The 25558-nt window shown below is 43.5% G+C and overlaps 2 protein-coding genes across 4 annotated transcripts in view; one reads left to right on the top strand and one right to left on the bottom strand.

The window, feature by feature from the left end:
* LOC310878007 (xaa-Arg dipeptidase-like) overlaps positions 1–24126 on the top strand; it is a 51685-nt gene extending 27559 nt beyond the window's left edge. For 2 of the 3 annotated variants that reach the window (XM_083792053.1, XM_083792054.1), the window contains 2 exons: positions 16–149; positions 23999–24126. In XM_083792053.1, the coding sequence (XP_083648179.1) occupies positions 16–149; positions 23999–24013 (149 nt within the window). In that variant the 3' untranslated portion in view covers positions 24014–24126. Of the gene's footprint in view, positions 1–15; positions 150–3004; positions 3089–23998 lie in introns of those variants that run through there. The other variant, XM_083792055.1, reaches the window with a different exon arrangement.
* Positions 1249–24489, bottom strand: LOC310878006 (gamma-aminobutyric acid receptor subunit rho-1). Its single transcript, XM_083792052.1, has 10 exons — positions 23984–24489; positions 18804–18857; positions 17862–17968; positions 10549–10616; positions 9998–10221; positions 9195–9277; positions 8284–8424; positions 4595–4747; positions 2967–3163; positions 1249–1704 (listed from the first exon to the last, which is right to left on the bottom strand). Exons 1-10 carry the CDS (start codon positions 24097–24099, stop codon positions 1402–1404), a joined length of 1446 nt encoding a protein of 481 aa, XP_083648178.1. The 5' UTR covers positions 24100–24489; the 3' UTR covers positions 1249–1401.
* Between the last annotated feature and the right edge of the window lie 1069 nt (positions 24490–25558).

Genomic DNA, 25558 nt, shown 5'->3' with positions numbered 1-25558 from the left:
TGTTCATACCTCCAGGAGCTGAAAAGGCTCAGTCATACACCCTGAGGACCGCCAAAGCCCTGGCTATGACAGCTGTGGATGTTCTGTGCTGCCCTGATCTGCTTCTGAAGGTGAGAGACGACTTCAATCAAGCTAAACTGAAGCAGGAGGTGAAATGACAGCAATCCAGTGATATATGGCTCTGTATTATTTATAATTTACAATTACTGTGAATGTAGTATCAGCTTATGGCCGCGTCCTGATTTACTCAAATGTTTCGATATACAGACATTAATCTATGCTTATCCAACTCTAGGCATAGGATTGTAACCTAGAGGCGCATTGTACCTCAAGTGTATTTATATATAAACGTGCTTCATGCAAGAATATAAATAATAATTATGGTGCTACTGTTCCATGGACACTGCTAATAAGTCCTAATATACATTTCACCTTTTCAGAGAACATCACATTTATTACATAAGGTTACATAAATCTTTTCGGGGGTAGTTCTTAAATTCTCATATAACCTGCAAACCCCGAAGTGAAAGGCAATCTGCCAGAATATATTTGTGTATTTAGCTGAAAAATACATAGTAAAAACTAACGGCTATTAGGCTACAGTGAACCTAAGTACAGAGATGAGCTGAAAAAATAATCTATTGAATAAAACTATTTGAATAGAATCATATTCAGAACACTTTTGATTTGTATAAGTGAGTAATGGTATTTTCCCTGTGTACTAATTAAAACTCATTTCATGCAAAAGTGTTACAGTGGCCTGACCGCAAAATAATTGCATTGATACAAAGATCACAAATTGATAACACATACTGAATGTGAATGGTACTACAGTACTGTAAAAGTATTACCTGACCATCAGGTTTTGAGATTTTGGTTTGAATCTCAATGAGATCCACATCGTCAGTAAAGGTAACGTGAACGAACAACATTTCAAATCAACAGCGTTGATCAAGTGTTGTTGTACGTACACTGTTGTGCATAATGCTCTGCTGTTTGTTTTAAGAATCACTGGGCGTAGACCTGTTGGACAATGTAGCATGTACAGAATTACACGTCCACGGCTGTGATAACCTTTAGGACAATCCCAGGCAACATGTCCACCCGCATTCCCCAAATATTTACAACCACGGATTGAATGTTTTGACGGAGTGCCAAAGCCAATGACGTGGACGAAGCGATTGAAGATCATTTTAGTGATCAGTTTTAAGTGGCTGGGTCAAGAAGGCAATCCCTTTATGTCTCATGAGCAGTCTCCTTCCACTACCGCTCATAAAAACGTTGTGAGTATGCAATGTCATCTTTGTTGCCTTCCACATACAGTAGTCCTTGGAGTTCCACTGTGCATTGCAGTGTCTGAAACAGACAGGACTCCTCTGGACATTCTCCTAGGCCCCAGGGTTACGAATAGATCGACCAGTAGATTATATTAAAGAGTACATATGCCCCCGGAAAGCACCACCGCGAGTACTTGTCTATAGCATGGGTATCTATCCAAATGTTCACATAGCCCCTGGGTGGCTTGACTTGACCGGTGATCTGGGGGTCATTCAATGCCACCTGGGCCAACATTCTCTCCTGGCGGCCACCGTTCTCTGGCATCCCATAATTCCCCGTGTTGTTGATGTCCATGGCGCCATATCCTGAGATTTGAGGATCGCACATCATGTCGTCAGGGTTGCCGATGCCACATGTACACGGTAGCTGTTAGGGAAGGCAGGTAAAACAAAACAGACAATGAGGAGTTAAAAAATACTTTTTTACGTTTTTACAATAAAGCATACTAAATACACATAACTTACACAAAAGAAAAAGACAAGATAAAACAAACAAAAAACAAAACAACTAGCAGTAAAAAACCACCCCTCCACAATCTCTTGCTGATGATAGTGATTATATCATCTGTTGAATTCCTATTTAAACAAAAAAATAAAAAAAGAATGTGTTCATTTGTTGGATACTACACTTTGTGTATATAATACATTTGGCATGTTGTTAAACATTTGCGCTGGGGAATGGTCCTAAAGCCTAACTTATACTTGGTTGTGCATGTTATACGGCGCATCATATCTCACACTGAAAAAGTTCGCAGCACTGTTTTCGGTGTGCAACCAGTGGTGTATGCAGGAATTACAAGTTGGCCAGGAGAAAATATAAAAGGGGGGGGGGGGGGGGGGGGGATCGGAAAGCAACAAGAACACATCGAAACGTTAATAAACTAAAGACTACTGTTTTTTGTCACAATCTTGGTTAACTAGCTACTTACATAACGCCGATTATGGCCAATGATCCAATAAACCAGTACAATTACTACATTTGTATAAAATAAAAGAATATGAATGAATGTATATTAAATGTATGTATTCTTATTCTCAAAAAGTACTGCATGCATGCAGCAACAGCAGCATGACACAATTAGGATAGTGACTCCTTGACACAGCATGCATTAAACCTCTCCCAACCCTTAACGCACCCCTCGCACCCCTCATTAACCTTAATCCGGTCGTCTTAACGCACCCCTCACCATCCTTATGTCTAACCAATGACTAGTCTAAACTAAGTATGCACCCCACCTGTACCTTAATAGTAGGCAAACAGGAAACTAAATATAAATAAAAAAATGCCTAAACTGGTAAATATAGTTTTCTTTCATATAATGTTGGAATATGGAAGGTTATTTTACGATTATTATTTTCTTCACAAATATTTGTGGCACATGGAACCATGAAAACTATTTGTCTGTAGCTGTTAAGGTTAGGTTTAGGTTTTCACTACTTCTTAAAAGTTTTTAATTTTTTCATTTTATGGAATGTCTTAGCTTTAGATTTTTTTGTTTACGTTTTCAAATAATAAAATAATTAAACAATAAATAGATAATAAAATAATTTAAAAAAATAGATGAAACACTGTTCTTGTGGATCTACTGCAGCTTAATGAATACGGAAACCACATTAAATGGTACTTACTCTCTCCCTTAGTTTCCTCTCTTTCCTCTCCTGTACAGTGGAGAGGTAGTTGACTGCTGCGTACTCTATCACGGACAGGAAGACAAAGACGAAACTGACCCAGAGGTAGATGTCCACCGCTTTTATGTAGGACACGCGAGGCATGGAGGCATTGACGCCAGTGATGATGGTGGACATGGTCAGCACTGTAGTGATACCTGAACGAACAGGATAATAAACGATAATAAGAGTTATACATATGTAGCTAAGTTGTACTGTTGTTTGATACAACACATACCCAGCCTTTATTTGTCCAGCAGCAGGCCAATAAGCGCAAGCTAAAGCCATTATCATCCCTGGAGATAATATGGCATCTGACCAATAAGTGCAGGAGCCAGCTTAGCTTATTTCTGTCACGGCAGACTGGCAACAACCCATAACATCCCATCGACTGCACGCCATGAAGAGTCACAAAGTCAACATCTGCACGGCATGAACAGTCACAACATAATACTAGCCATGTGGAAATTGACACCCGCAACCAGGCATGTGGAAAATAAACCACACGCATCAACGTGAACGGCATGAAGAGTCACATTGACGCCAGCGACGGCAAGCGACAACACAGTCGTATGGAAAATAAACGACACGCATGACGCATCAAACGTGCGTGATGCGAATGCATGTGCAGACAGACGGTCCCACTATACCTCCTCTCTCTCTCAGTGAGTGCAGTGAGATTCTTCCTCCCCGACCCCGCACCCCCTCCCTCCCTCCCTCCCTCACACATACATACAGGCAGTGCATCCAGGGGGTGCACTGGTACAGTTATTTGACACGTTTGCAATGTTCGAACGTCACTCGATATAACTTCAAACCATGCAAACGCGCCTGAAACAGCAGCGAATGGAGAACACAACGGAGACAGCACTTCTTTCACCTGACAAATATCACTATGTGATCATTTCTTGTTTTGTTTCACTCAACGTCACTGTACAGTACACCTGCCTCTTTGACCAATGCATATGAATGCATGCATTTACTGAGGCTTCACACCCCATCTGAGTAGTGTTCCCTGCATCAAACCTGAATTCACACCCCATCTGAGTAGTGTGCCCTGCATCAAACCTGAATTCACACCCCATCTGAGCAGTGTGCCCTGCAACAAACCTGAATTCACACCCCATCTGAGCAGTGTGCCCTGCATCAAACCTGAATTCACACCCCATCTGAGCAGTGTGCCCTGCAACAAACCTGAATTCACACCCCATCTGAGCAGTGTGCCCTCAGCCTATCGGCTTACCTCAGTGGTTCTCAACCTTTTCTGGATCAGGACCCACTTAACACGGCAGCCGATAGGCTGGTCAGATGGGTGGATCACGTTCATATTCAGAGCATGTTATGATCAATCATTCGATTGTGTTATGGCTTGGAACATTGGAACTAACAAAGTATACTTTTAGTTAGTTATTTAGCAGTATCACAAAAAAACAACTTCGTTTTCAAGGTTTTAAAGAAAATAGAATCACATATGTCTTTTAAAATATTAATGTTATTATTATCTTTCATAGTGTTTTCCCAATTATTTTGAGCCCACTTGCAATATCTCCACGGTGCACACTCGCACAGGTTGAGAACCACTGGCTTACCTAACGGGACCCTGGCAGGGACAGCCCTGCGATCGATCCAGAAGGAGACCCATGATAACATGACCATCAGTGTGGCAGGGAAGTACGTCTGTAGCAGGAAGAAGAATATGTGTCGTCGCAGGGTGAAATGGATGTACAGTCGATTGTACCAGCCTAGAGAGAGAGAGAGAGAGAAACACCAATTAGTATGCACAGAACACTAGATGTGGACTACTAATACATTATACGTAATTATGTATACCTAATCGTACGGCCATGTCACTCAGAAAATAACTTATTCTCTTTTTTTCTTTAGGTTTTTCATTTTAGATAATATTCCCTTATCTGGCCTTAGCGACACACACACACACACACACACACACACACACACACACACACACACACAACCTCAGCATTGTTTTGAGGTGAGAGAGAAGAGGCTGTGTTACATTTTTCACGGACAGCAAATTTTATGTTTTCCAATTCCAGAACTTACTTGAAATCCTGTAGCCAGGATGTGCTTGAGGTGGGTGAGCATTTTCTTTTCCCATAAGAGGAGAATTTAACGACGGGTAGTAATAGAAACCCCCTCCTCAGAAACATCAAAGACAGCAATCTGAGGCGTTGGATCCAGAATCGGTTCTAATATCTCTGATATAAGATCAACAAGTCAGGGTCCAATACCGGCATGGCTCCCATAGAGGGATGGAAAGTATATTAAGTGCATTTACTCAATTACTTGAGTATTTGCATTTCGTTAGACTCCTACTCCACTGTTTCAGAGCCACATTTGTACTTCTTCCTCCACTACTATTATTTGACAGCCACTAAAGGTTTTTGTTACCATCATTTTTTGAGTGGTGCAACCACTCCAAGGAATAGCAATGTCCGTGTTCACCTATGTGGCTATGTACCTATGTGCCTATGTGGCCATGAGCACCAGTATATGACTATGACTACCAGTAGGGACGCTGTTGTGCAGAAACAGAGAGAGAGATAGTATTAGTGCTGCACTGTTGCCTGCTAATGAGAGAGAGAGAGAGAGAGGAGAGGAGGGGGGGGGGGGAGAGGGGAGTTGCAACACTCAATTCACACAGGTGTGATTTGTTTTATTCAGCACCATCGCTTCACATCATATAACGGGTGTGCCACAGAGGACACCCCTTATATGTAAGTGGCAGATAGAGAGGGAGAGATAGAGGGGGAGAGAGAGATGGGAGAGAGAGAGGTAGGGATTGGGTATGTCATACCCCCGAACGGGTATGGAGTATGGACTAGTTTGATATAAAGTTTATTAGACACACACCCATGACCCATCAATGTCAAATATGGTGAATGTCAAACTCAAATATCTAAATATTGAATCAAGCAACTTGAACTGGGGTGTTCATAAAAGCCAGACTAGACGTTAAAATTACTGCCAGAAGTGTTTTAAAGTGAAATGGCGCTTTTATAAAGGCTGGAACAATGATTGCTTCAAGCAGTTTCATTTGTATTTTGGCACATGGAGTCTTTCTGAGGGCAGATGTTTGTATTCAGAGGGGATGTTGATGTTGTTATTTTTGTTTCTGGTTTCATGTCTGCCTGCTCATACATGCTCTGTATGGTCTCATAGTCTTTAAGTCCCTTTTACATGAACTGTTTTGTGCAGGCAGGTAAGCCTGCATTTCAATTGCTTTAGGTTTCCGAACCATTCTGTAATTCTGTATCTACCTATATTCTCTGTGATTTCCCGGTAGAACATAAACATGATCTGACTGCTCACGCTATAATGCCTCAAACATCTTAGAAAGCAAGGTCTCTGTGGCATAGCATATTAGATCTATTGTACAGTGTAATAATGCGTTTCTAGCAAAGATGGTTGTCTATGGGGACACCTAAGTATTTATACAAGGACAAAGATGGTTGTCTATGGGGACACCTAAGTATTTATACAAGGACACCTGATTTTCTGGTTTTTGATGGCTACTGTCTCATGGTCAGTCACTCGGATGTGTTTTGTTAAATTGTTGACATTTAGAATGAGATGGTTGGTGTTACACCACTTGATGAAGGTGTCTTATCTCATCGTGGTTCACAGAAGGGTCCATGCATCTTTGTGGAGAAGGCTCAAAATTATGAGCAAAGACCTTCATTTTGTGTCCTATTAGTCCAAGAATTATAAAACTATCTAATCTGAGCAGTGTTAACAATCTCCTTAAACTTCTCTAAAGGCAGGTAAGGTTTCACAGTATTAAATGTTGAAGTAAAATTAATCAACGGTTCAGCCAACTGTAAGAAATGAAAGTGCTAAGTGCTTATTTATTGCACATTGCTCTATTGGTCTAAGACTCTAAGATTTAGCAGTAGTTCAGCAGCTTAATAGAGGCTGGAACAAATGATAGCTTAAAGCGGTTTAATTTGGCACACAGTCTTCTTCCTGAGGGCATAGGATAGGTTAATATTCAGTGAAGAGGAAATGTTGAGAGTCTGAAAAGATTGTTGTTGCTTTTATTTGCGTGTTTCATGGCTGCCTGCTCTTACATGTAATGCTCTGTATGGGCTCATAATCTTCCCTTACCTTCATAGATGTAGCTGTTTTGTTTAGGCTGGTATAAGCCTGCTTTTCAGTTGCATACTGTATCTGAATCTATACTATACATGTTCTCTAGGATTGCCCTGTAGAACATCAGCATGATCTGACTGCTCACACACCATACAAGTGTTTAATCTGTATAGTTTTAACATTCATGTCCTCTAAAACCAGGTACAGTTTTGTTTCACAGTATTATTATGCTGAACTAGAATCAGCAGCTCAATCTCTCAACCTCCCAATCTTGATCTTGAAGAGCAGGGGGAGTCATGTAGTCACTAAAATATAATCTTATATATGGAAGAAATAAGACCTTTTGAATCAGTAACTGCAAAAGAAAATGTCAGAGAGGTAGAGAGCCTTCGGTAATACCGTACTAACAGGTGATGGGTTTAGCTAAAGTTAGCTCCCAGTGACTGAATGTGGAATGTAATTGTGCAAAGCTAGCAAACGGGCTATCAACATAAAGGTGACCCAGACAGGATAGGACCATGTTTTTGCCATGAAGCAAATCTTGACTCCATCTTGGCTTGTTGAAAGAGTAGCTGTAGTAACTGTTTCTACACAAAAAAGGAGGTGAAAACAAAACTGTTTTCCCTTTTTTACGAAATGGGTTCCTAGATTGGGGGACAGGAACGATATCTGATTCACCACTTATTTTATACTCAGTCGTACAGTCAAAGTCAACAGTGTTGCACAAAAAAAGCATATCGCATTGTGAAGTGTTGTGAGCTTGTAGATTTGGGGTATTTTTGAACATTTTAGAAGACACTCTTAGTCTGAAGGTCTACTCTAGAAGAAGGATCTTTGAGGGGTCTGTCAATTTGAATAAAAATTGATGCTGCTGAGCAAGAGCAGTGTGCAGGACTTTTGTTCATGAAATCCTTTATTCATGGTTGCTTCAGTCCAACGCATCTGAACAAAGTGGATGTGCGAATATTTCTGAAGAATATAAAACAATATCTCCCAAAATAAATTATTTTATTAAAATCGATTCCTTTTTTTAATTGATTCAATCAATTACTAGATTTTCTGTTGCATTCCCTACAACATTTGAATGTAAATGAGATGCTCTGACAGAGTTAAACTACACCCATTAATTTGCATTGAAGAATGAATTGCCTGTGTTGCAAAATACCTGTGCTGCTGTAAAATGCCAGCTTTGTGGTGGTGTGGAACTTCTGGATGAGGAACTGGGATAGAGATATTCTGTCATCCGTGTTTAAAGACTCATTGCCCTTCTTCCAGTAGAGCATTAGGTCATCGTCAGTGTATGCGTCTGGAGAGAAACCACACAAATACACTAGTTAGTACAACTGAATATACTTATAGTCATACGCCATATTTAGTCATTAGACTGTTGTCGTGCGGCTCATGCAACCGAGATATTTTAGATGTTTTGACGTCACGTGGCCTTATTTCGTTTTATACAATACTAGAGCGGTGCCTGTAGGAAAGGCCTACTTGGAGCGATGCGAGTTGTAAATGCATACGGAGTACACCCCCTGTGGAGGTGTGGAGGCCTTTTTGGGGCGGTTATGGACAACCGTTAATTGGTCCGATATTCTCGACACCGGCCACTGCACCCCCTGCGGTGCCCGTGGGGCCTCTACAGCGGTGCCCGTGGGGCCTCTACAGCGGTGCCCGTGGGGCCTCTACAGCGGTGCCCGTTGGGCCTCTACAGCGGTGCCCGTTGGGCCTCTACAGCGGTGCCCGTTGGGCACTGGCCTGCATGGACCGATGCAGGCAGCCACAGTGGGCGCCCGTCACCTCACACAGGAGTGATTGTTATGCCCAGCTTTCCGGGGTTTGTGTAAACACAAACACAAACATTTGCTTGTGATTGGCTGATCAACCCATAGCGATGATTTGATTGGCTGAGCAAAGTACATATTGTAAAGTGAGAACAGAAAAGTGAAGACGGAAAAGTGAGGACGCAAATTGTGATTGGCCAGAATGAGATGTATGATGATAAGAGCGCCCCTCTCTTCACACAGGTGTGATTATTTTTAAGAACAGATTTTTCTCTGACAAACAAAAGTGACTCACAGCTCTCTATCTCCAGTGAGCAGGTCTGTGTGTCGAGAGGGAAGCGGCTAAGGTCCATGTTGCACATGGCAGTGACAGTTACCCTATAGGGACAAAAAGAAAATACAATTTACAGTTAGTGCCAAGAAAAGTGCAAGTAACTACAGTAGGATAGCAGGTAGACATCAAACCCATCTGGCTAAATAACATCCCATCTAAATAACATACATAGCATCTATGGACAAGCAAACAGCATACATCTATATAAATTATCTACATAGCATACATACAGTACCAGAATAATAGTGAGACATGAATAGACCAATATTTGATAAATCACAATCGTACTATGTGATGTATTGTTATTCAGCCCCATGAAAAGAACTAGTGAGGGACTGAGGTTACATTAATTCCAACGTCTTTAATTGGATTACTTCATGAGGCTGAATAGAATTCAAATAAAGGGAGAGTTGAACTAGAAAAAGTGCTCCTCGGAGTACAGGTCTCCACCAGGTTTGTGAACGGGCCAGCTATCCTGAAGAGGTGGGTTTTGAGTGAGGTTTTGAAGGAGATGGTTGGGGAGTTCATTCCAGAGTATGATATATGATATTTGGATGAAATCTGAAGGACTGATGTTATTAATAAATGTGTTTCACTTAAGTCAGCCTCTTAGTGGCGCTATAAAAGGCAGACTATAAAGATCCTTAGTTTCAGTGCTATTGAAAGAAAAGAAATGCGAAGACATGGTTTCTTTCCGGTACAAAGAGGTGCATATCACTGCTATTTGTCCGACTGAAGCAAGATAAAGAAGGTTGATCTTCTACCTGAGGCTGTAGAGCACGTTGCCATCAGGGTACACCCTCAGCATGACGTTGTCTGTGGTGGTGTCATGGATAAAGGACCTCTTGGAGTGAACAAAGAACATATCAGGAACCCAGATCTTCTTAGCTAGCCGGCTGTCGAAAGTCATGCTCTGGTTGTTGGTGCTGGGGAACGACAGGCGCTCGTCCTTCCAGTAGTGACGCAGATAAAGTGTCATAGTGAAGTCCTACACAGGGAACAAAAGCAGAACAAAGACATTGATGAAGATCAGAGGTATTAAAAGCCTGATTTATACTTTGTTGTGTGACAGTGTACGGAAATTGCAGATCTACAAGCTCACAAGCTTCTGTTATTTTCTGTGCACGAAACCATCCGAAACCTTTTCTGTTCTTTTCTGTGCACGAAACCATCGTATGATGGAGCATATATATAAGTCATTGTTTGAAGGGGAGGAAAATAGATAGCCAGTCTGGTACCACACGTACTGTAATATATATTGTTTCAGAAGTGGTTAATAACTACTGTATAATAAAATTACGTGGCTTTCACTTACCATATCCACCTCAGAGATGGTATCAAGACTTTCAACCTGAACATCTACCCCAACAGGAATCGGAGGTCCTGAAATGTAATAGTCAAATTAAAGCATATTCAAACTTAGTGGAGCTTAAGCTCCAGGGCCCACAGCTTGCAGGGCCCTGTGCGAGACTATTTGAAATAGGTACAGCTGTTGCTTCTGTCAAAATGTATTCATAAGTCACCATAATTTCAATGTAAAGCAACACAGGAACCCCATAATCTATTTGGTCGTCAGTTTCTTAACCACTTGGTGGGAGGAGACTATAATAGCAGATCCAGCATCGGGGGAGCAGCCTTATAACTCTATGGGAGCAGCCTTATAACTCTATGGGAGCAGCCTTATAACTCTATGGGAGCAGCCTTATAACTCTATGGGAGCAGCCTTATAACTCTATGGGAGTAGCCTTATAACTCTATGGGAGCAGCCTTATAAATCTATGGGAGCAGCGGCGATAGTGCTGGCGGTGCGCTGAGCGCACGTTCATTCACTGGCCGTGCAAGCGCAAAAAGTGTCGTTCTTGATTGTGTTACGCGCATGCAAATCCCATGCATGTGTGCGAACATGGGGCCTTTTGAATATAAAAATATGCAGAGATTTGAATAAACATCAGCTGAATGTCTGCCCCTCATAACACTGATTGTGGTAAAAAGTAAGAACGAATTATTACAATGCAGACAGTGTATTGTGTGTCCAAAAGAACAGTGTGCGTTGCACAGATTTGGAGCAGTGTTTTTGCTGGCTGGCTCAGCTGGCTGGGATTCTACTTCTGACCTATTTCTGCCTTTTCTGCTCTGCATTATCCTGCAGTTGTACAGAAATACAATTAGGTCACAATGGATCAAAGTTGATGACGCAGCGGATGACACACAGCTCTCCTTTTTTATATCCGTCAGATTCAAACCGCCATTGGTGTAGCATCAGGTTAGTTTGCTCAGAGAGAACCATCATGCTTTCGCTCTGTCACATCATGATTGATGACTGTCCTAACTACCTCGTTTTGATTTAGATTGCAAAAAGTTTTAGTTGTTAACGTTAGTTCAACTTAGAGCTGTAATGCTCCATCATCCGTCTGCTCCAATCAGATCTGCGTTACCTTGTCCGCACCCCTTTATAAACGGTCCTCACTTCCCTTCGCTCATCTGTGCTTCCGTTCAGGTAGCACACAGACACGTCGAGAGCTCACAGCTCACCTTCATCATTCGTCATTTCCATCCAAGTTCAAGAGTCAACAAACTTCTCCACGGCCGCAGCTTTCATCCCAGGACACACCGTCGGGTGTTTCGCCAGCGTCCCAGGCCCTGCATGCCTCCATCAGATACAGTATCATTCTAATTTCTCGCCACTGCTATTTATCCACCTGAATGGTTCAACTTTCAAAACAAACGTAACTGCTAACAGCCTAATTTCGATTCCGTTCCGATGCCGCCTCCGCACGCAATACCCACTTTTCCCCTGCTTGCTTACTGCTGCTCAGTGCTTTGCATGTCGCGCGTTTCCGTATACAAGGCTGCTTATGCTGTATAGTGTATACTGCTGCTAATGCCTCATGCACCAGTCTCGCTACTGCTTCAGGCGGCGTCTGGGCGATCATGCATTAAACGTTGCTTTCACGGCAGTAAGCTACTGGTCATCTTGTGAACGTAGCATAGATCAGGCTGCAGGTCTAAAATCATACACGGCGTTTTAGTTCGTCCACAGTGTAGAGTGGCGACACGCTTTGTCTAGTTCCAAACTTTTCGTTCCTTTGGCGGAACTTTCCCCCGAGATAGAACGAGCACTTCCGCATTCCATTGTTGCCACGGGAGTCACACTAGCGTCACCACTATCGTATCATTAGACTACTCTGAGCATGTCCGGTGCCGTCTGGCAGGTTGCCACGTCTGCTCTTATAAGCGTCTCAGGCTTGTTTTATTTAATCACTTGCCGGGTGGACGCCGTTGTTTAAACCCACGGTTCATTCGAAGCACCCTCAGTGTTACATGTTGGTAAATTATCTGACGCTGTCGGATCGTTTTCATAATGATTCAAGTTAGTTTTCGTGACTTGTTTTCGCGGACCTGGCGCTTGTCTCCTCCAACATGGCAACTCGGTGCCCCATTCATTCATGCCCTGGCAATCTACTAGTGCTCCAGATTCATGCTTCAATCATGTGGATTGTGATGAGATGTTGAGCGTAATCGTAGGAAAAAGAAAAAGAGAGAAGAGAGAAAGGGAGAAAGAGAAAAAAAAGAGAAGGAGGAGGAAAAGAAACAAAGTAAAAAGAGGAGAAGAAGAGAGAAAAGAGAGGCGTGTGTCAGTGTGAACACGTTCAAATAGCTGATCTACAAGCCGTGAGCTTCACAGGTCGGAGCTCCCACCATCAGCTCAATAAGTCACATTTTGCTGTGGTTTATTCCCGGGTTTTCATTCCATATCTAACCCCCCGATCGACGTTAGACCCTCAAGAACGCTCCATTATTACATTGTCAATGAAGGGAAAATGCTTGCCATATTGTCCCTCTTTACGCCACTCTGTTCCTATCATTCACGGCATTTAATGTTCATGCCGGCACCGCTCGTTCACTTGACCTTTCACCACCTAGTTAACTTGAGCTAGCCCCCTTTTCACCAGCGCCCCTCATTTCTCACGGGTGTGATTATCACATTGCGTTTGCTCAGGAATCGGCTCAAGTGCGCAGATCGGCTTCCCGCTGTCCCCCTAAATCGTTCATTTAGGACTCGTCACGTTTCACAGAAAAAGAGGAAAAAGAAAGAGGAAAGAGAAAAAGAAAGAAAGTTTTCGCCACGGGTCACGTTCTCAATCTCCAGTTGTAATCCGTGGGAAGTACGTGTCTCTGATGTCTCGGTTCAACACATGGTTAGAAAGCGTAGCTCGCTTTCCACTTCATTCACGCGCAGTGGGCGCATAGTCTGTCTTCTCTCAGGATTCAGGTCCGCCTATGTCGACCTTCTCGATGGCGAGACCGTGCTCACCGAGCCGTACCTAATTAAGATTTTCTCTGTTACTCACCCGTCAACTGCATTGTTTCTCCCGTCAATTAAGTCTTAATATTCTACTCTCACTCCAACTGCCACGTCGGTCCGACCATACTAACTCCATGCTTGTGCCCCTCCTGTCCAGCTACCTGCTCGGCGATCATCAGGGAAACGAGCACTGCTCACGCATGCCTGGAAGGCCAGGTTCCTGGCTAGGCCTCAACACGGACCCCCACCGAGCTGAACTCGTCAGCCATCCACCGCAGCCTAATCCCATCAGCAGCCACGCACTGCAGCAGCCAAACCCAGCCGGCAGCCACGCACCGCGACAGCTAAACTCAGTCGGCAGCCATGCACTGCAACAGCTAAACTCAGTCGGCAGCCATGCACTGCAACAGCTAAACTCAGTCGGCAGCCACGCACTGCAACAGCTAAACTCTCTGGCAGCCATGCACTGCACCAGCTAAGCTCGACAGCCACGCACCGCAACGTCTCAACTGCGCCGTAATGTCTAAACTCATAGGTAACCACCCACTCAACGTCTCAAACCACTCACCTCAACCCATTTCCGGGCGGGAACCCCTATCGGTATCTTACCCCCTCAGGCCGGGAACCCATACAGTACGTACAGTATTCAAATGTAAAATTTCGATGCTGCTTTATAAATATTTGAAGTTTTTCAGAAACCTTAGGTCAGGATTCAGAGGCGTTTTTAGAATCCGCTTAGGCCTAAATGGATTAAGCCATAACCTATTCACAGCCTCCGTTGCTCGGAGAGCTCAGGCCACCGCGCTTCGCTCCCACTTCAGTTTTGGGGGGGAATTCCAAGCGGAATAGTTTCCCGCAGTCGGCCATATCACTATTAATAATTTCGGTTCCACGTCCACTGCGTCAGCCATAGCCCAAGAACCTATGTTCGTCAAACCTTTCCCCTCGGGTCTGCCGCGTTCGTCAAACATCACGACGCCCAGTTTTCGCTCGATGCCCAGAGATCCATGGCGTCTACTAGTCCGGCACCGTGGTCAGGTACCTCTCCTCCGTGCTCCTCCCCTTCCACGTTAAGACCAGTTTCTTCCCTGCTACTGCGGAGACCGTCCTCCTCCTCGGCCGTGAATGCCGGACACTTCCGCCCCACGGAAATCCCTGGACGGGTGCTGCACCAGGATGTCTCCGTGGTACTTGACATCAACCAGGATGAGCACATCACCGACGAGCATCCGTACGGGCCATTACCAAGTATAACAGAGAAGATAGCAGTGAGGAGACTAGCTGGTCACTGCCACCGCCATCGAGAACTCCCGGCCAAGGCCGCACCGCGGGAACCAACGCTGGGCGTCGATCGAGAGGACGTCCCACACCTTCCTAGGCAGCCGCACTAAAGAAAGATACCGGTGCGGAAGCACAAAGGAGCTGGCCAGATGTACGAAGGACCGAGATGACCGTAGTCGTCGTTGGAGGGCTCGTCTGAGGTCGTCGTAGAGAGTTCGCCTCCCATCTCCGCTCGCTGCTCCTAAGATGTGGTCTCCCTCCTGACCGCTATACTCCAGCCACTCCCTGAGAATCGGAGCCGCCACCACCGCTGCTGCCAGCGGCGTCTCCGTCCTGATCCTGCAAGCCTCGGGCCACTGGTCGTCCTCCGCCTTCTCCTCCTACGTCAGACCTTCCTCCGCCTCCGTGCTCGATGCCCAGAAGTCCATGGTGTCTTCCAGCGCGGTACCTACATTGACTGGTGGATGTGTCGGGTGGCGGGTACCTCCTCCTCTGCCCTCTTCTAAACATGTTCTCCCTCTCCAGGACGCCCACTCACTTCCTCCAAAACGACGGTCGACCCGTCCTCCGGCCACGCAGGCCTCCTCCGTCGGGAGTCTCCCTGTCCCGCCAGGCGAATCAAATTCTCACTCACTGCCCTCTGTCGAGAGGACGCCTGCTAATCAAATTCTCACTCACTGCCCTCTGTCGAGAGGACGCCTGCTAAACAATCATTCCATTCACGTTTCATTCATGCCATGCTAACCAACCTTACTCTCATCCCAAACAGACTCCGCCGGCAAACGATTTCCGGCCAACCATCCAGAGGCTCGCTAACCATCGGGCTGTTCGCCTACCAACCATACCTACTAACCATTCTCCCACAAGCCCCTTCCGCGAAGGCTCCCATGTCGGCGGCACCAGCCGTCGTGAGGCTCCAATGGCGCGGGGCCTTCCTCACTCTCCCACGGATCCCTTCTCGCTAAAGGCCCCGGCTCGTCGAGGGAATCTCTCCAACATCGTTTGTATAGTCCCTTCCAGGTAAACCTTAATTTACTCCTTCCTCCAGACGTTTGCACCATTCCTCCAGGCGCGCACTATTTAATTCCTTTTGGGGGGCAGGCTCAAGAGCCCCCCCTGCCTCCGCCAGGCAGGATCCGAACCGAGGCTCTGGTCCGTCCCCAGGGGGCCCACGCCAAAGCTCCTCCACTGTCTCCTCCTCGTACCGTCATCATTCTGTTATCATTCTGTTATCATACTGTCAGTCACTTCTCTGTCCATTCACTCAATCCCAGCTCCATACTGTAATCAATTCATCTGCAATAAATCTCACCTCCAACCTCCACCCTCCGTCTTAAGTGTAAGCTCGTTAAGAGTTGAAGTTTTAGTTGTTAACGTTAGTTCAACTTAGAGCTGTAATGCTCCATCATCCGTCTGCTCCAATCAGATCTGCGTTACCTTGTCCGCACCCCTTTATAAACGGTCCTCACTTCCCTTCGCTCATCTGTGCTTCCGTTCAGGTACCCGCCACCTCCCCGACGACCGCCCAGCAGCAGGCTCCACCAGGTCGGCCCCAGGGGGGCAGGCTCAAGAGCCCCCCCTGCCTCCGCCAGGCAGGATCCGAACCGAGGCTCTGGTCCGTCCCCAGGGGGCCCACGCCAAAGCTCCTCCACTGTCTCCTCCTCGTACCGTCATCATTCTGTTATCATTCTGTTATCATACTGTCAGTCACTTCTCTGTCCATTCACTCAATCCCAGCTCCATACTGTAATCAATTCATCTGCAATAAATCTCACCTCCAACCTCCACCCTCCGTCTTAAGTGTAAGCTCGTTAAGAGTTGAAATTAACTTAATTTAATTCAAAATGCAAATGAAGAGATAAAGACAGATAATAGATGACAAGTGTAATCATATTGCATCACTGTCATCTTCTATGGTAAAAAACAAATGCTTGAGTTATATTTTATTTTATTCGAGAGCCATAATCCTAGATTCTAAACAGCCACCATAAAATCAATGTATCCACTCCACTGTGTTTATATACTCTAGCTCTGCCTTCTAGCAGTGGTGGAAAAAGGATCAATAAACACAAGTACTTATTGTGCAGAATGTCGCATTTATCACGTTCAAAATGTATAAAGATCTTTGGAAAATAGCCAATCTACAATCTCACATTATAAGCTTGTAGATCTGTTATTGTCAAATGTCCAAAAATAAATACCGGTATACAGTTGGAGTGGTTAGTGTGTTTTGTTATAATAATTAAAATATAAAGTAATTAACTAACTAAAGTTAAGTTCATATAATATTTTCCTCTGAGATAAAGTGGAGTAGTAGTATTTCAAAGTGTGACTACAAGAAAGTAAACAATACCTCAAAATGTATGTACAGTACATGTGTCCTTAGTTACTTACTTTGACAGACACAGCACAGTTTGCAAGGATAATCTCAACAATTTGCAACGTACCACTAGATAAATCATCACCGGCTGATCAAGAAGCCTTATCTATGTTTCTATGATGAAAAGAGTGTGTGTTTGTCAGGGCCGGATTAACACCTCTGAGGGCCCCTGGGCACTGAAGCTTGAAGGGGCCCCCCCTTCACGCTCGCGCAACATGTTTGCTGTTTTGGAGCCGTTTTGGGGCAGTTTTATGCCGTTATATTGGCCTATTTCCGGTCGCCTACCCCCCCAGAGTGACAGCCAATCTAGCGCATTGTTGCTGCTTTACACACAATTGCACTTTTCAGCTGCCCTTCTCACCAACAATAAAACACTAATCTTTTTAGACACCATTTATTTAATTCGGATTAGCAGGGAAATGTCCTGGTGCCCAAGGACCCCATGCGCACGTGTCCAAAGTGCCCATATGGTAGATCCGGCCCTGGTGTTTGTAAACTACATTCAAAACTCTCTCAAAGTAAACCAATACCAACAGTAGAATTCAACAGAGTGAGTCAATAATGACTTACCACCAGTACTGTTCTGTTATTCATATAAAATCCAGTTATACATTGATAATATCACATTGTGCTAAATGTGAGAAGTTAGTAGTTTACTGACCTCCAAATGCTGGTCTCATGGTAAAGTCATGGTCATCTATTCTTAGAAGCTGCTCAGAATTCGTCATTGGAGATTTTGTCATATCTGGACTTCGTTTAAAAATGGGGCTGTTGAAAGAGAAAGGAGAACTGTTATTGAAGTGGGTCAGCACATTTACAGAACTGTGTATTCTTTTTTTGTTATCAAATGTTTTTTATTTTAAGACAAAAATCACAAGACACGTTAACAACATGAAAGACTTAAAGCAAACAAAACACACATAAAACAACACACAACAGCAAAAGCAAGGAACACAAAAACAAAAACAAACAATCCCACCCACCCCTCCCCCCCCCCGAGACCAAAGATGCCACAAAATGTCATCACTTCAACCACTGTGCAATGAAAACAAAAAACAAATAATGATAATAACAATAATAATGATCAAACCATGCCCCCAACCAAATCTGCAATACCAGACCAAATCTCAACGTTTTCCTCTTTTGCACCATGCAATCTTGCTGTAGACATCTCTAGATAAATGATATCCAGAAAGGTCAAAGCCCATTGGCGAAATGACAATGTATGAGGCGGTTTCCAGTGCGAAGCAACCATCTTCTTTGCAGCCGTTACGCCAGCAAAGAAGACACGAATACGGGTGTTATTTAATGGCAACTGGGATACATCATTTAATAAGAATAGAGATGGGGAGGGTGTGATGTTAACTTGTAGAATAGTCGAAAGGTTAGTAGCAACCAAATTCCAAAATGTGAGGACACTCGGACACTCCCACACCATATGAAAGAATGTACCTATGGTGTTTGAAGTGCAGAAAGTGCAGTTGTAGAACTGTGTATTCTTATTATTACTATTACTATTTTATTATTATTATTATTATTACACTTATTAGTATTATTATTATTAGTATTATTGTGTTATGTATTTTTTCTAAACAAACCTAACCTTCCAGACTTATGGCCTCCACCACCCTCCATTCTTGAGGTCTCTCTTCTTGACCTGTTAATTAAAATATATTGTATATATATATTTTAAATAAACTAGAAATGTTTGTTTTCTAATTGGGTTATTTGAATTTATATCTTTAAAAAATAATGTCCCAATTTATTAATTATTATGCCAAATTCCACCAGTCACTGCCAACACCTACTACTAAGTCCAGCTGTGCCTTCAGATTTTGTGACAACAACATAGTATTGCAAGTATACTTGTATAACTATAACTATATAATGAGTCACATAGGTTTTTAAATTCAGTATATCAATACTTTGTGCTCATTTCCCAATACAGAGTTTGAAGTTTCTAGATATAGTAGAATTTAAAACTGCACAAATTATTTACAAGGCAAGGAATAAACTACTACCTGGAAATATACAGAAATAGTTTAAGGAAAGGGGAATTAAAATCGAATCATCTTGGTGCTCGCTCCACTCTGCAGAGCATGGGCATTTATCTGTCTATAAAATAAAACTGTTCAAGCTGATTCTTTTGAAGAAATACACACATGATAATTGAGGGATTCATGGAAAATACTAATATTATACAATATTATACTATGTATATAGGGTGTAACTGATAATGTGTTTTGTGATACTGTTGATGAGGAACAAAATAAACAGGCATGTCCTAAGAAGATATATTTAAACCATTTTGCGTCACTATTTTCGGTATTTTGGGGATGTCATCATGTGAGCTTTTGGACTGCTATAGCTTCGCTATTTTGTAAAGTTGTATGGAAAATTTTTACTTGCTCTTTGGTGTGCACACATGGAGAGAGTCACCATGCAGACCATGCAGCTGCTTATTTTCACCTGAACGTGTTCCCACCCACGGACACGGCCAATTGTGTTCGCTGAAGCGGCCAAAGCTGGGGGCACTTTGGAGGAATGAGCAATGCAACCCTACCCCAGTGTGCCCCCTGCGCCACCCAGTCACCCCAGGCTATGACTCGGCTGTTTTACGCTGTGGCTCTGGAAGAGGCAAGATCTGTCTGTCTGGTTTTTTGGTTTTCTTTCTCATTTCTGTCTGTCCGGGCCTTGTCTCGCAAACCGCTGCACCAATCAGCACCACATTTTTTTTCTTTTTTTATATATATTTTTTTTATCCCACGATTTTGTAACCCATTTTTCACCCCTGTGTCAATCATCATCTAATGTGATCCTGGGCTCTACACACCCTCCACCAACCTAGTCCCCATATATGGGGGACAAGGGGAGAGCAACGGACTTGAACTCATGCTTCCTTCATGCCTGAGTGTCCAAGTTGCTCCTTTACACCTGACAGGGGGGAGTTTCCCTGGTTGGACGTAGCGTGTGGAAGGAACACGTTATTCCAACCAGTTCCTTTCCCCTCCATCAGGCACCCCGGCTGGCCAGGGTGAGGCAGTTTAGTGACCAGGATTACTGCATGTTTTTTTGTGAGGGTACCTACCCTAGGGGACACGGGGAGAACATGCAAACTCCACACAGAAAGGCCCTTTCGCCAACCCCGCCTTCGGGTATGGGCACTGATGACGCGGAGGAGGAAACACGCCGCCAGCGCCCACAGCGTCCCGAGCGGGAATCGAACCCAGGACCTTCTAGCTGTGAGGTGACAGCTCTACCAACTGTGCCACCGTGCCCAATGGTAAATAGACCATTGCAGGGACACTTTCAAAGCAACACATTTCTAACTAACTATAGCTAACAAACATACGCCCGCTGCTTTGAAAACTAATTCTGAGGCGCTCCCAAACTGAAGGACTACCCTAAAGTATTTGCACAGGTTCGGCAATGGTGTTTTCTGTTCGTTTGTTTGTTTGTTCTTTAAGAGCATTTTTACAGCACACATAATTATTTTGAGGAAATACTCTCATGTCAGTGTTCCAGCGGTCAGCGGACCATAACTGTATACAAGCCTTGAGAGAATATTATCCAGGTCACAACAGATAGATTTTTTCAAGTGTAAAAACACTAAAACGGATTAATGGCGTAGTAGAGTGTGTTGTGACAGACAGGGCCACAGCCTTGTGGCAGCCACCAGATTTGTGCATCAAGGACAGATCCGAAAGACACAAGAGACAGAGAGAGGGAGCAATTGGTGAGACAAACTCACAGGGATTGGACACAAAGAAGAAATGTGAACTGAGTGGTGCAACTCCCCTCTCCCCCCTCCTCTCTCTCTCTCTCTCTCATTAGCATGAGGCAACAGTGCAGCACGTGCAGCACTATCTCTCTCTCTGTTTCTGGCCAGCAGCGCCCCTACTGGTACTAATAGTCATTCTGGTGCTCATGGCCACATACATAGGTGAACACGGACATTGCTGTTCCTTGGAGTGGTTGCACCACTCAAAAACAGACGGATGAACAGATAATTGGAGTATGCTGGCTGCCGTGTTTAGATGGGCAATGACTGCTACTGCTCTCTGCTCACCCAGCAGCTGGTTCCTAATCCTCTTGGCAGAAATGCCTCAATCCCCTCACTCTTTGCCTACGTCACACAACAGACTGCTGTCTGTTCATTCATTGGTCCCCCTGACCTGTCTCTCCTCTACAACACCAATGCTGCAGCTCTGTATGGTGAGGTGAATAGACCATTGCAGGGACACTTTCAAACAACAGAGACAGATGTAAAAAAGAAAATCCCTCCAAAAGTTCTGTTTTCATTGTTGGGCTTTAGATAAATAAATTAAAAGCCTGAACATTAGAGGTTTCCTTGAAATTATTATTGGTAATGTGTCAATCTGATGTTTAAAAAAAGTACATGCTGTCCCTAACCCAAAGTACTGACACTGGTATGTATAATAAATATGCTCAGAACCTTAAGTAAACTAAAGCTATGCCTGGAACAAAAACACAAATAAAGCATTAAACGTCTTGGACTTCAATCTCTTCATGTAGGCTTTGCTTTCCTTACAAAGACTCTTCTCTCTACTTGCTTTCATAGTATGCTTTTTCCCAGAAGAAAAGATTAATTGGTGTCGTTAATATAATGTAAATTTCCACAACACATCCACTGGCTTTTCTTTGCAAGAGAATTGCAATGTCACGCCCCAAGCAGAGGGATAAATAAAGAGAAAAGAGACACACAGAGAAAATATATGGTAGGCTATACGTATTAGATGAATATGAACGCATTTTAGTTTGAAGATTTTATTATTTAGCTTAAGTAAACTTTAGCTTTGCATTCTCGAATTGAGTGTTGTGTCTCTACACAGATGATAGGCTGATGTTGAATGGCTTCAAAAAACTGTTTGTGCAGATTTGATAGCAAGTGCTAGAAAGCTTTCAAAATGCATTGCACTACACTGCATGGTTATTGTTTTTAACGATGAGCAGTGCAGTATGACACTGTGAAATATTCGGTTCCCATATCTTTCACAGATAATTTTAGTCTTACTAAGTTACTCCACTTACTTAATGATAGTGAGATTATCACTTTAAATGACTGATTATTAATGATTATGATTGGGCAGTGGTGGCCTAAGGGTTAGAGGAGCACCCTTGTTGCTGAAAGGTTGCCAGTTCGATTCCCCGGACGGGCAGGACAAATCTGGGTGGAGAAGTGATTGTCATCACTCACCCAACACCGCTGAAGTGCCCTTGAGCAAGGCACTGAACCCCCAAATGCTCCCCCTGGAGCTGCTTAGTGGCCAACAGTATAAGACTGTGGTTGTACTGGTCAGCTCCCAGGTTTTAATGTGTGTGTGTGTGTGTGTATGTGTGTGTGTGTATGTGTTTCTATGTGCAGGGCGTTGCTCAACTACTTCCCTGGGTAAATAAAGAATTAAAATAAAAGTGAATGCACTAACACAAAATGACCGTCAGTATTCAGGTGGGTCTTTTATGTCTCTTTGCAGCAGCCACACATTCTGACAGTCGGTGTAGTCTGTGGTAAGCAATGGGAGCACATTCTGTTGATTTAATTGAAAGAGATGAGAATCTTAATAGCGAGTCGATTTCTGGTTGTTCTTTCCTCTGATCTATAAATAGCTGGTGGTGTAGCTGCCGTTATGAGAATGATACTGTGTCTAAAAGAGAAATGGCAGGGGGATTATGATATGAAAGGGTTTGTGGAATACATTAAGTGGGTACAAATCACTCAAAGCTGATAGTGATGCTAAAGGCATACAGCACCCTAGCCTACTTTACTTGCATTGGAGAAGAAGAACAAATCCAATTTATCACCCTCATCAAGGGTTGGATGTAAAGACTTCTTCACAATCTAGGGATATAGTGTTTATATTGCTTTTAACATTACAGCTATTTTATCCAACAGGGATGTGAAAGGGACAGCATAGACAGCATAGAATGTGTAGCACAGAGTATAATCTGTGTGTTACTGTATCCTATGGCAAAATACAATCTCCTATAGGGAACTTTCTGATGTACCGTAACTTCCGTAAGTAACTCTTATTTGTTGGGAAATCATCAACTGATTCTGATTCATGATTAGGGCATATATTTGACAGACTTTAACTAAAGTCATTAAAGTTTCATTTAATTTAACATGCGGACAAATTTCAGGCTGCATATTCATTCAGTACAATTTACAAAACCTTACTCCATGAAGAAAGAAACTGCATTAGCCTCTACCCTAATCAGTTTTTACTTCAATTTCAACTGAATCAATAATTTATCAAATATAACATAATATGACCCACTGATCTAATTTAGCTCGGCCCATGAGTCCAGCTCATGCTTTGACCCATTGGGTCATAAACAAGTAGTAATTAGCAATTAGCTACCACAAAACAACATTAACCTCCGCCGTAAAGTAATAATAACAATAATAATAATAATAATAATCCATTCCTATACTGGACCAGATCAGTAAATATGGAAGCATTTTCCAACAGCACATAAATAGATGTGGGGATTTAGGTCTCCCTCTCTCGTTTCCAATCTGCTGTCTGAATCCGAAGGAGGGTGTATGTGACCCACGAAACACTGGAAAACATCCTGTAAACCTCCTAGCGGCAATGGTAACACAATTCAATCGTCCTGGGGTAATACGTTGTACAATACAGATCCAAATCGGTATCCAACATGGCATTTAGGAAAATGTCATATGTGCCATTATGATCATGTGTTCGTGAAGAATTGTATTACGCTATATATTTTATATTCTACATCCTATGACATTACCTGCTTTGTTTGTAGGTCTCCAGTTTATGACCACGTGGTTGGGGGGATTTTCCGGCTGCCCCTACAAACCAGATGCAGAACAGCATAAGAACAGCATCCACCTGCATGGTGCACATTCCCCAGAGGACGAACCTCTCCTCTCTATCAGTCAAAATCTGCTCCCAACTTGGACCGACAGCACTCTGTGTCCCTGAGACATTCTCTTCAGCACCAGGGGCCGATGAGAAGGGAGAGGACGCGACCGCAACAGCAGAAACAACTCCTCTGACTATTCTATGGCCTGACTGAAAAACATCCCACGGTGCTTAATCTCCACAGAGGGAAAAGCAATTTTGACTAAACCCATAAATCCTTGAGCGTCAGATGGTACAGATTTGATCCCTCCAGTGGAGGATGTGCCTGCCTCCCTGTGCTCATATATCCTGCACTCCGGTGTGTGCTCTGCTCTCCTCTGTACCGCCCATGTAGGAACACCATTTAATAAAATGATGCAGCATGCTCATTTGTGAGGGCAGTGGTTTGGAGCAGCAGGATCCCACGGGCAAAGTGTGTGTGTGATGTGGGTGGCTTCTTATAGCTTCTTTTGCCCATAATGGTAGTGTTTTATCTAGCTCGTCTTTGGCACACCGGCAGTCAGTTACAACAATAAAACATCACATAAAATACATAGATGCATTAAAATACTATATAAAATGCATTCACATAAACACAGCAACAGTGATCATGAACAGTGGGGACCTGTGAATTTTTATATTTAAACATTTTCTTATTTAAAATGTCCACAGCAGTTGGCACAAACAAAGTTTTGTAACCCTTCATTGACATACAACTACTAAGGCACAAAGAGGAAGGTCATGGATGAGATCAACAGCCATTTGAAGACCCTCAACTCCATATTTCAGAAAACAAATTTCAATCATCATCATGTTTCCCTACCAAATCGACACCGCGACACATCGCAGCGATTATTTTTTTATACCCTGTTATAATATGTACATAACGATGGAATGTGACATAGCTCTGTTTACAAAATTCTGTACCTCCTCCAACTGTATATACTTTCCCCATTTTCATCTGTTTTTATTGTATTGTGACACTTGCTTTGGCAATGTAAACGTTTGTTTTCTCATGCCAATAAAGCTCCTTTGAATTGAATTGAATTGACTGTGATCAGTGCGAGGAATCCTGCTGCTATAACGCTGATGAGGTCAATGACAAGAGGTGCAAAGTTGCAAACAGAAACCCGGCAAAGAATGCAGTCACCAGTCGGGGTATACTTCCTGTGAGCCAGCAACATGCGATGGAAAGCCCAAAGGTGACAGCTGCAGACTGGAATCAGAGTGTGCCTATATGAAAGCACATATGGGGGGTGCCCTGGAGACACACAAGTCTGCCTCAATGGGGTTCTCTGTCTCACCTGAGCGAGCCCAGAAGACGTGGATGAGAAAGCTGTGCAGTGCTACCGTATGTCTACTGCATGGAGAAAATGAAGCCAGCTATAAGCACAGGCTCTGAGAAATAGCGAAATAGGCCAGTTTCTTCAAAAAGAAGCTCATAACTCTGAAGCCTGGATCA

The sequence above is a fragment of the Protomyctophum parallelum genome (genome assembly GCF_964188405.1).
Source record: "Protomyctophum parallelum genome assembly, chromosome: 20".
Lineage (NCBI taxonomy): Eukaryota > Metazoa > Chordata > Actinopteri > Myctophiformes > Myctophidae > Protomyctophum > Protomyctophum parallelum.
This window is presented reverse-complemented; position numbering and strand designations above follow the sequence as displayed.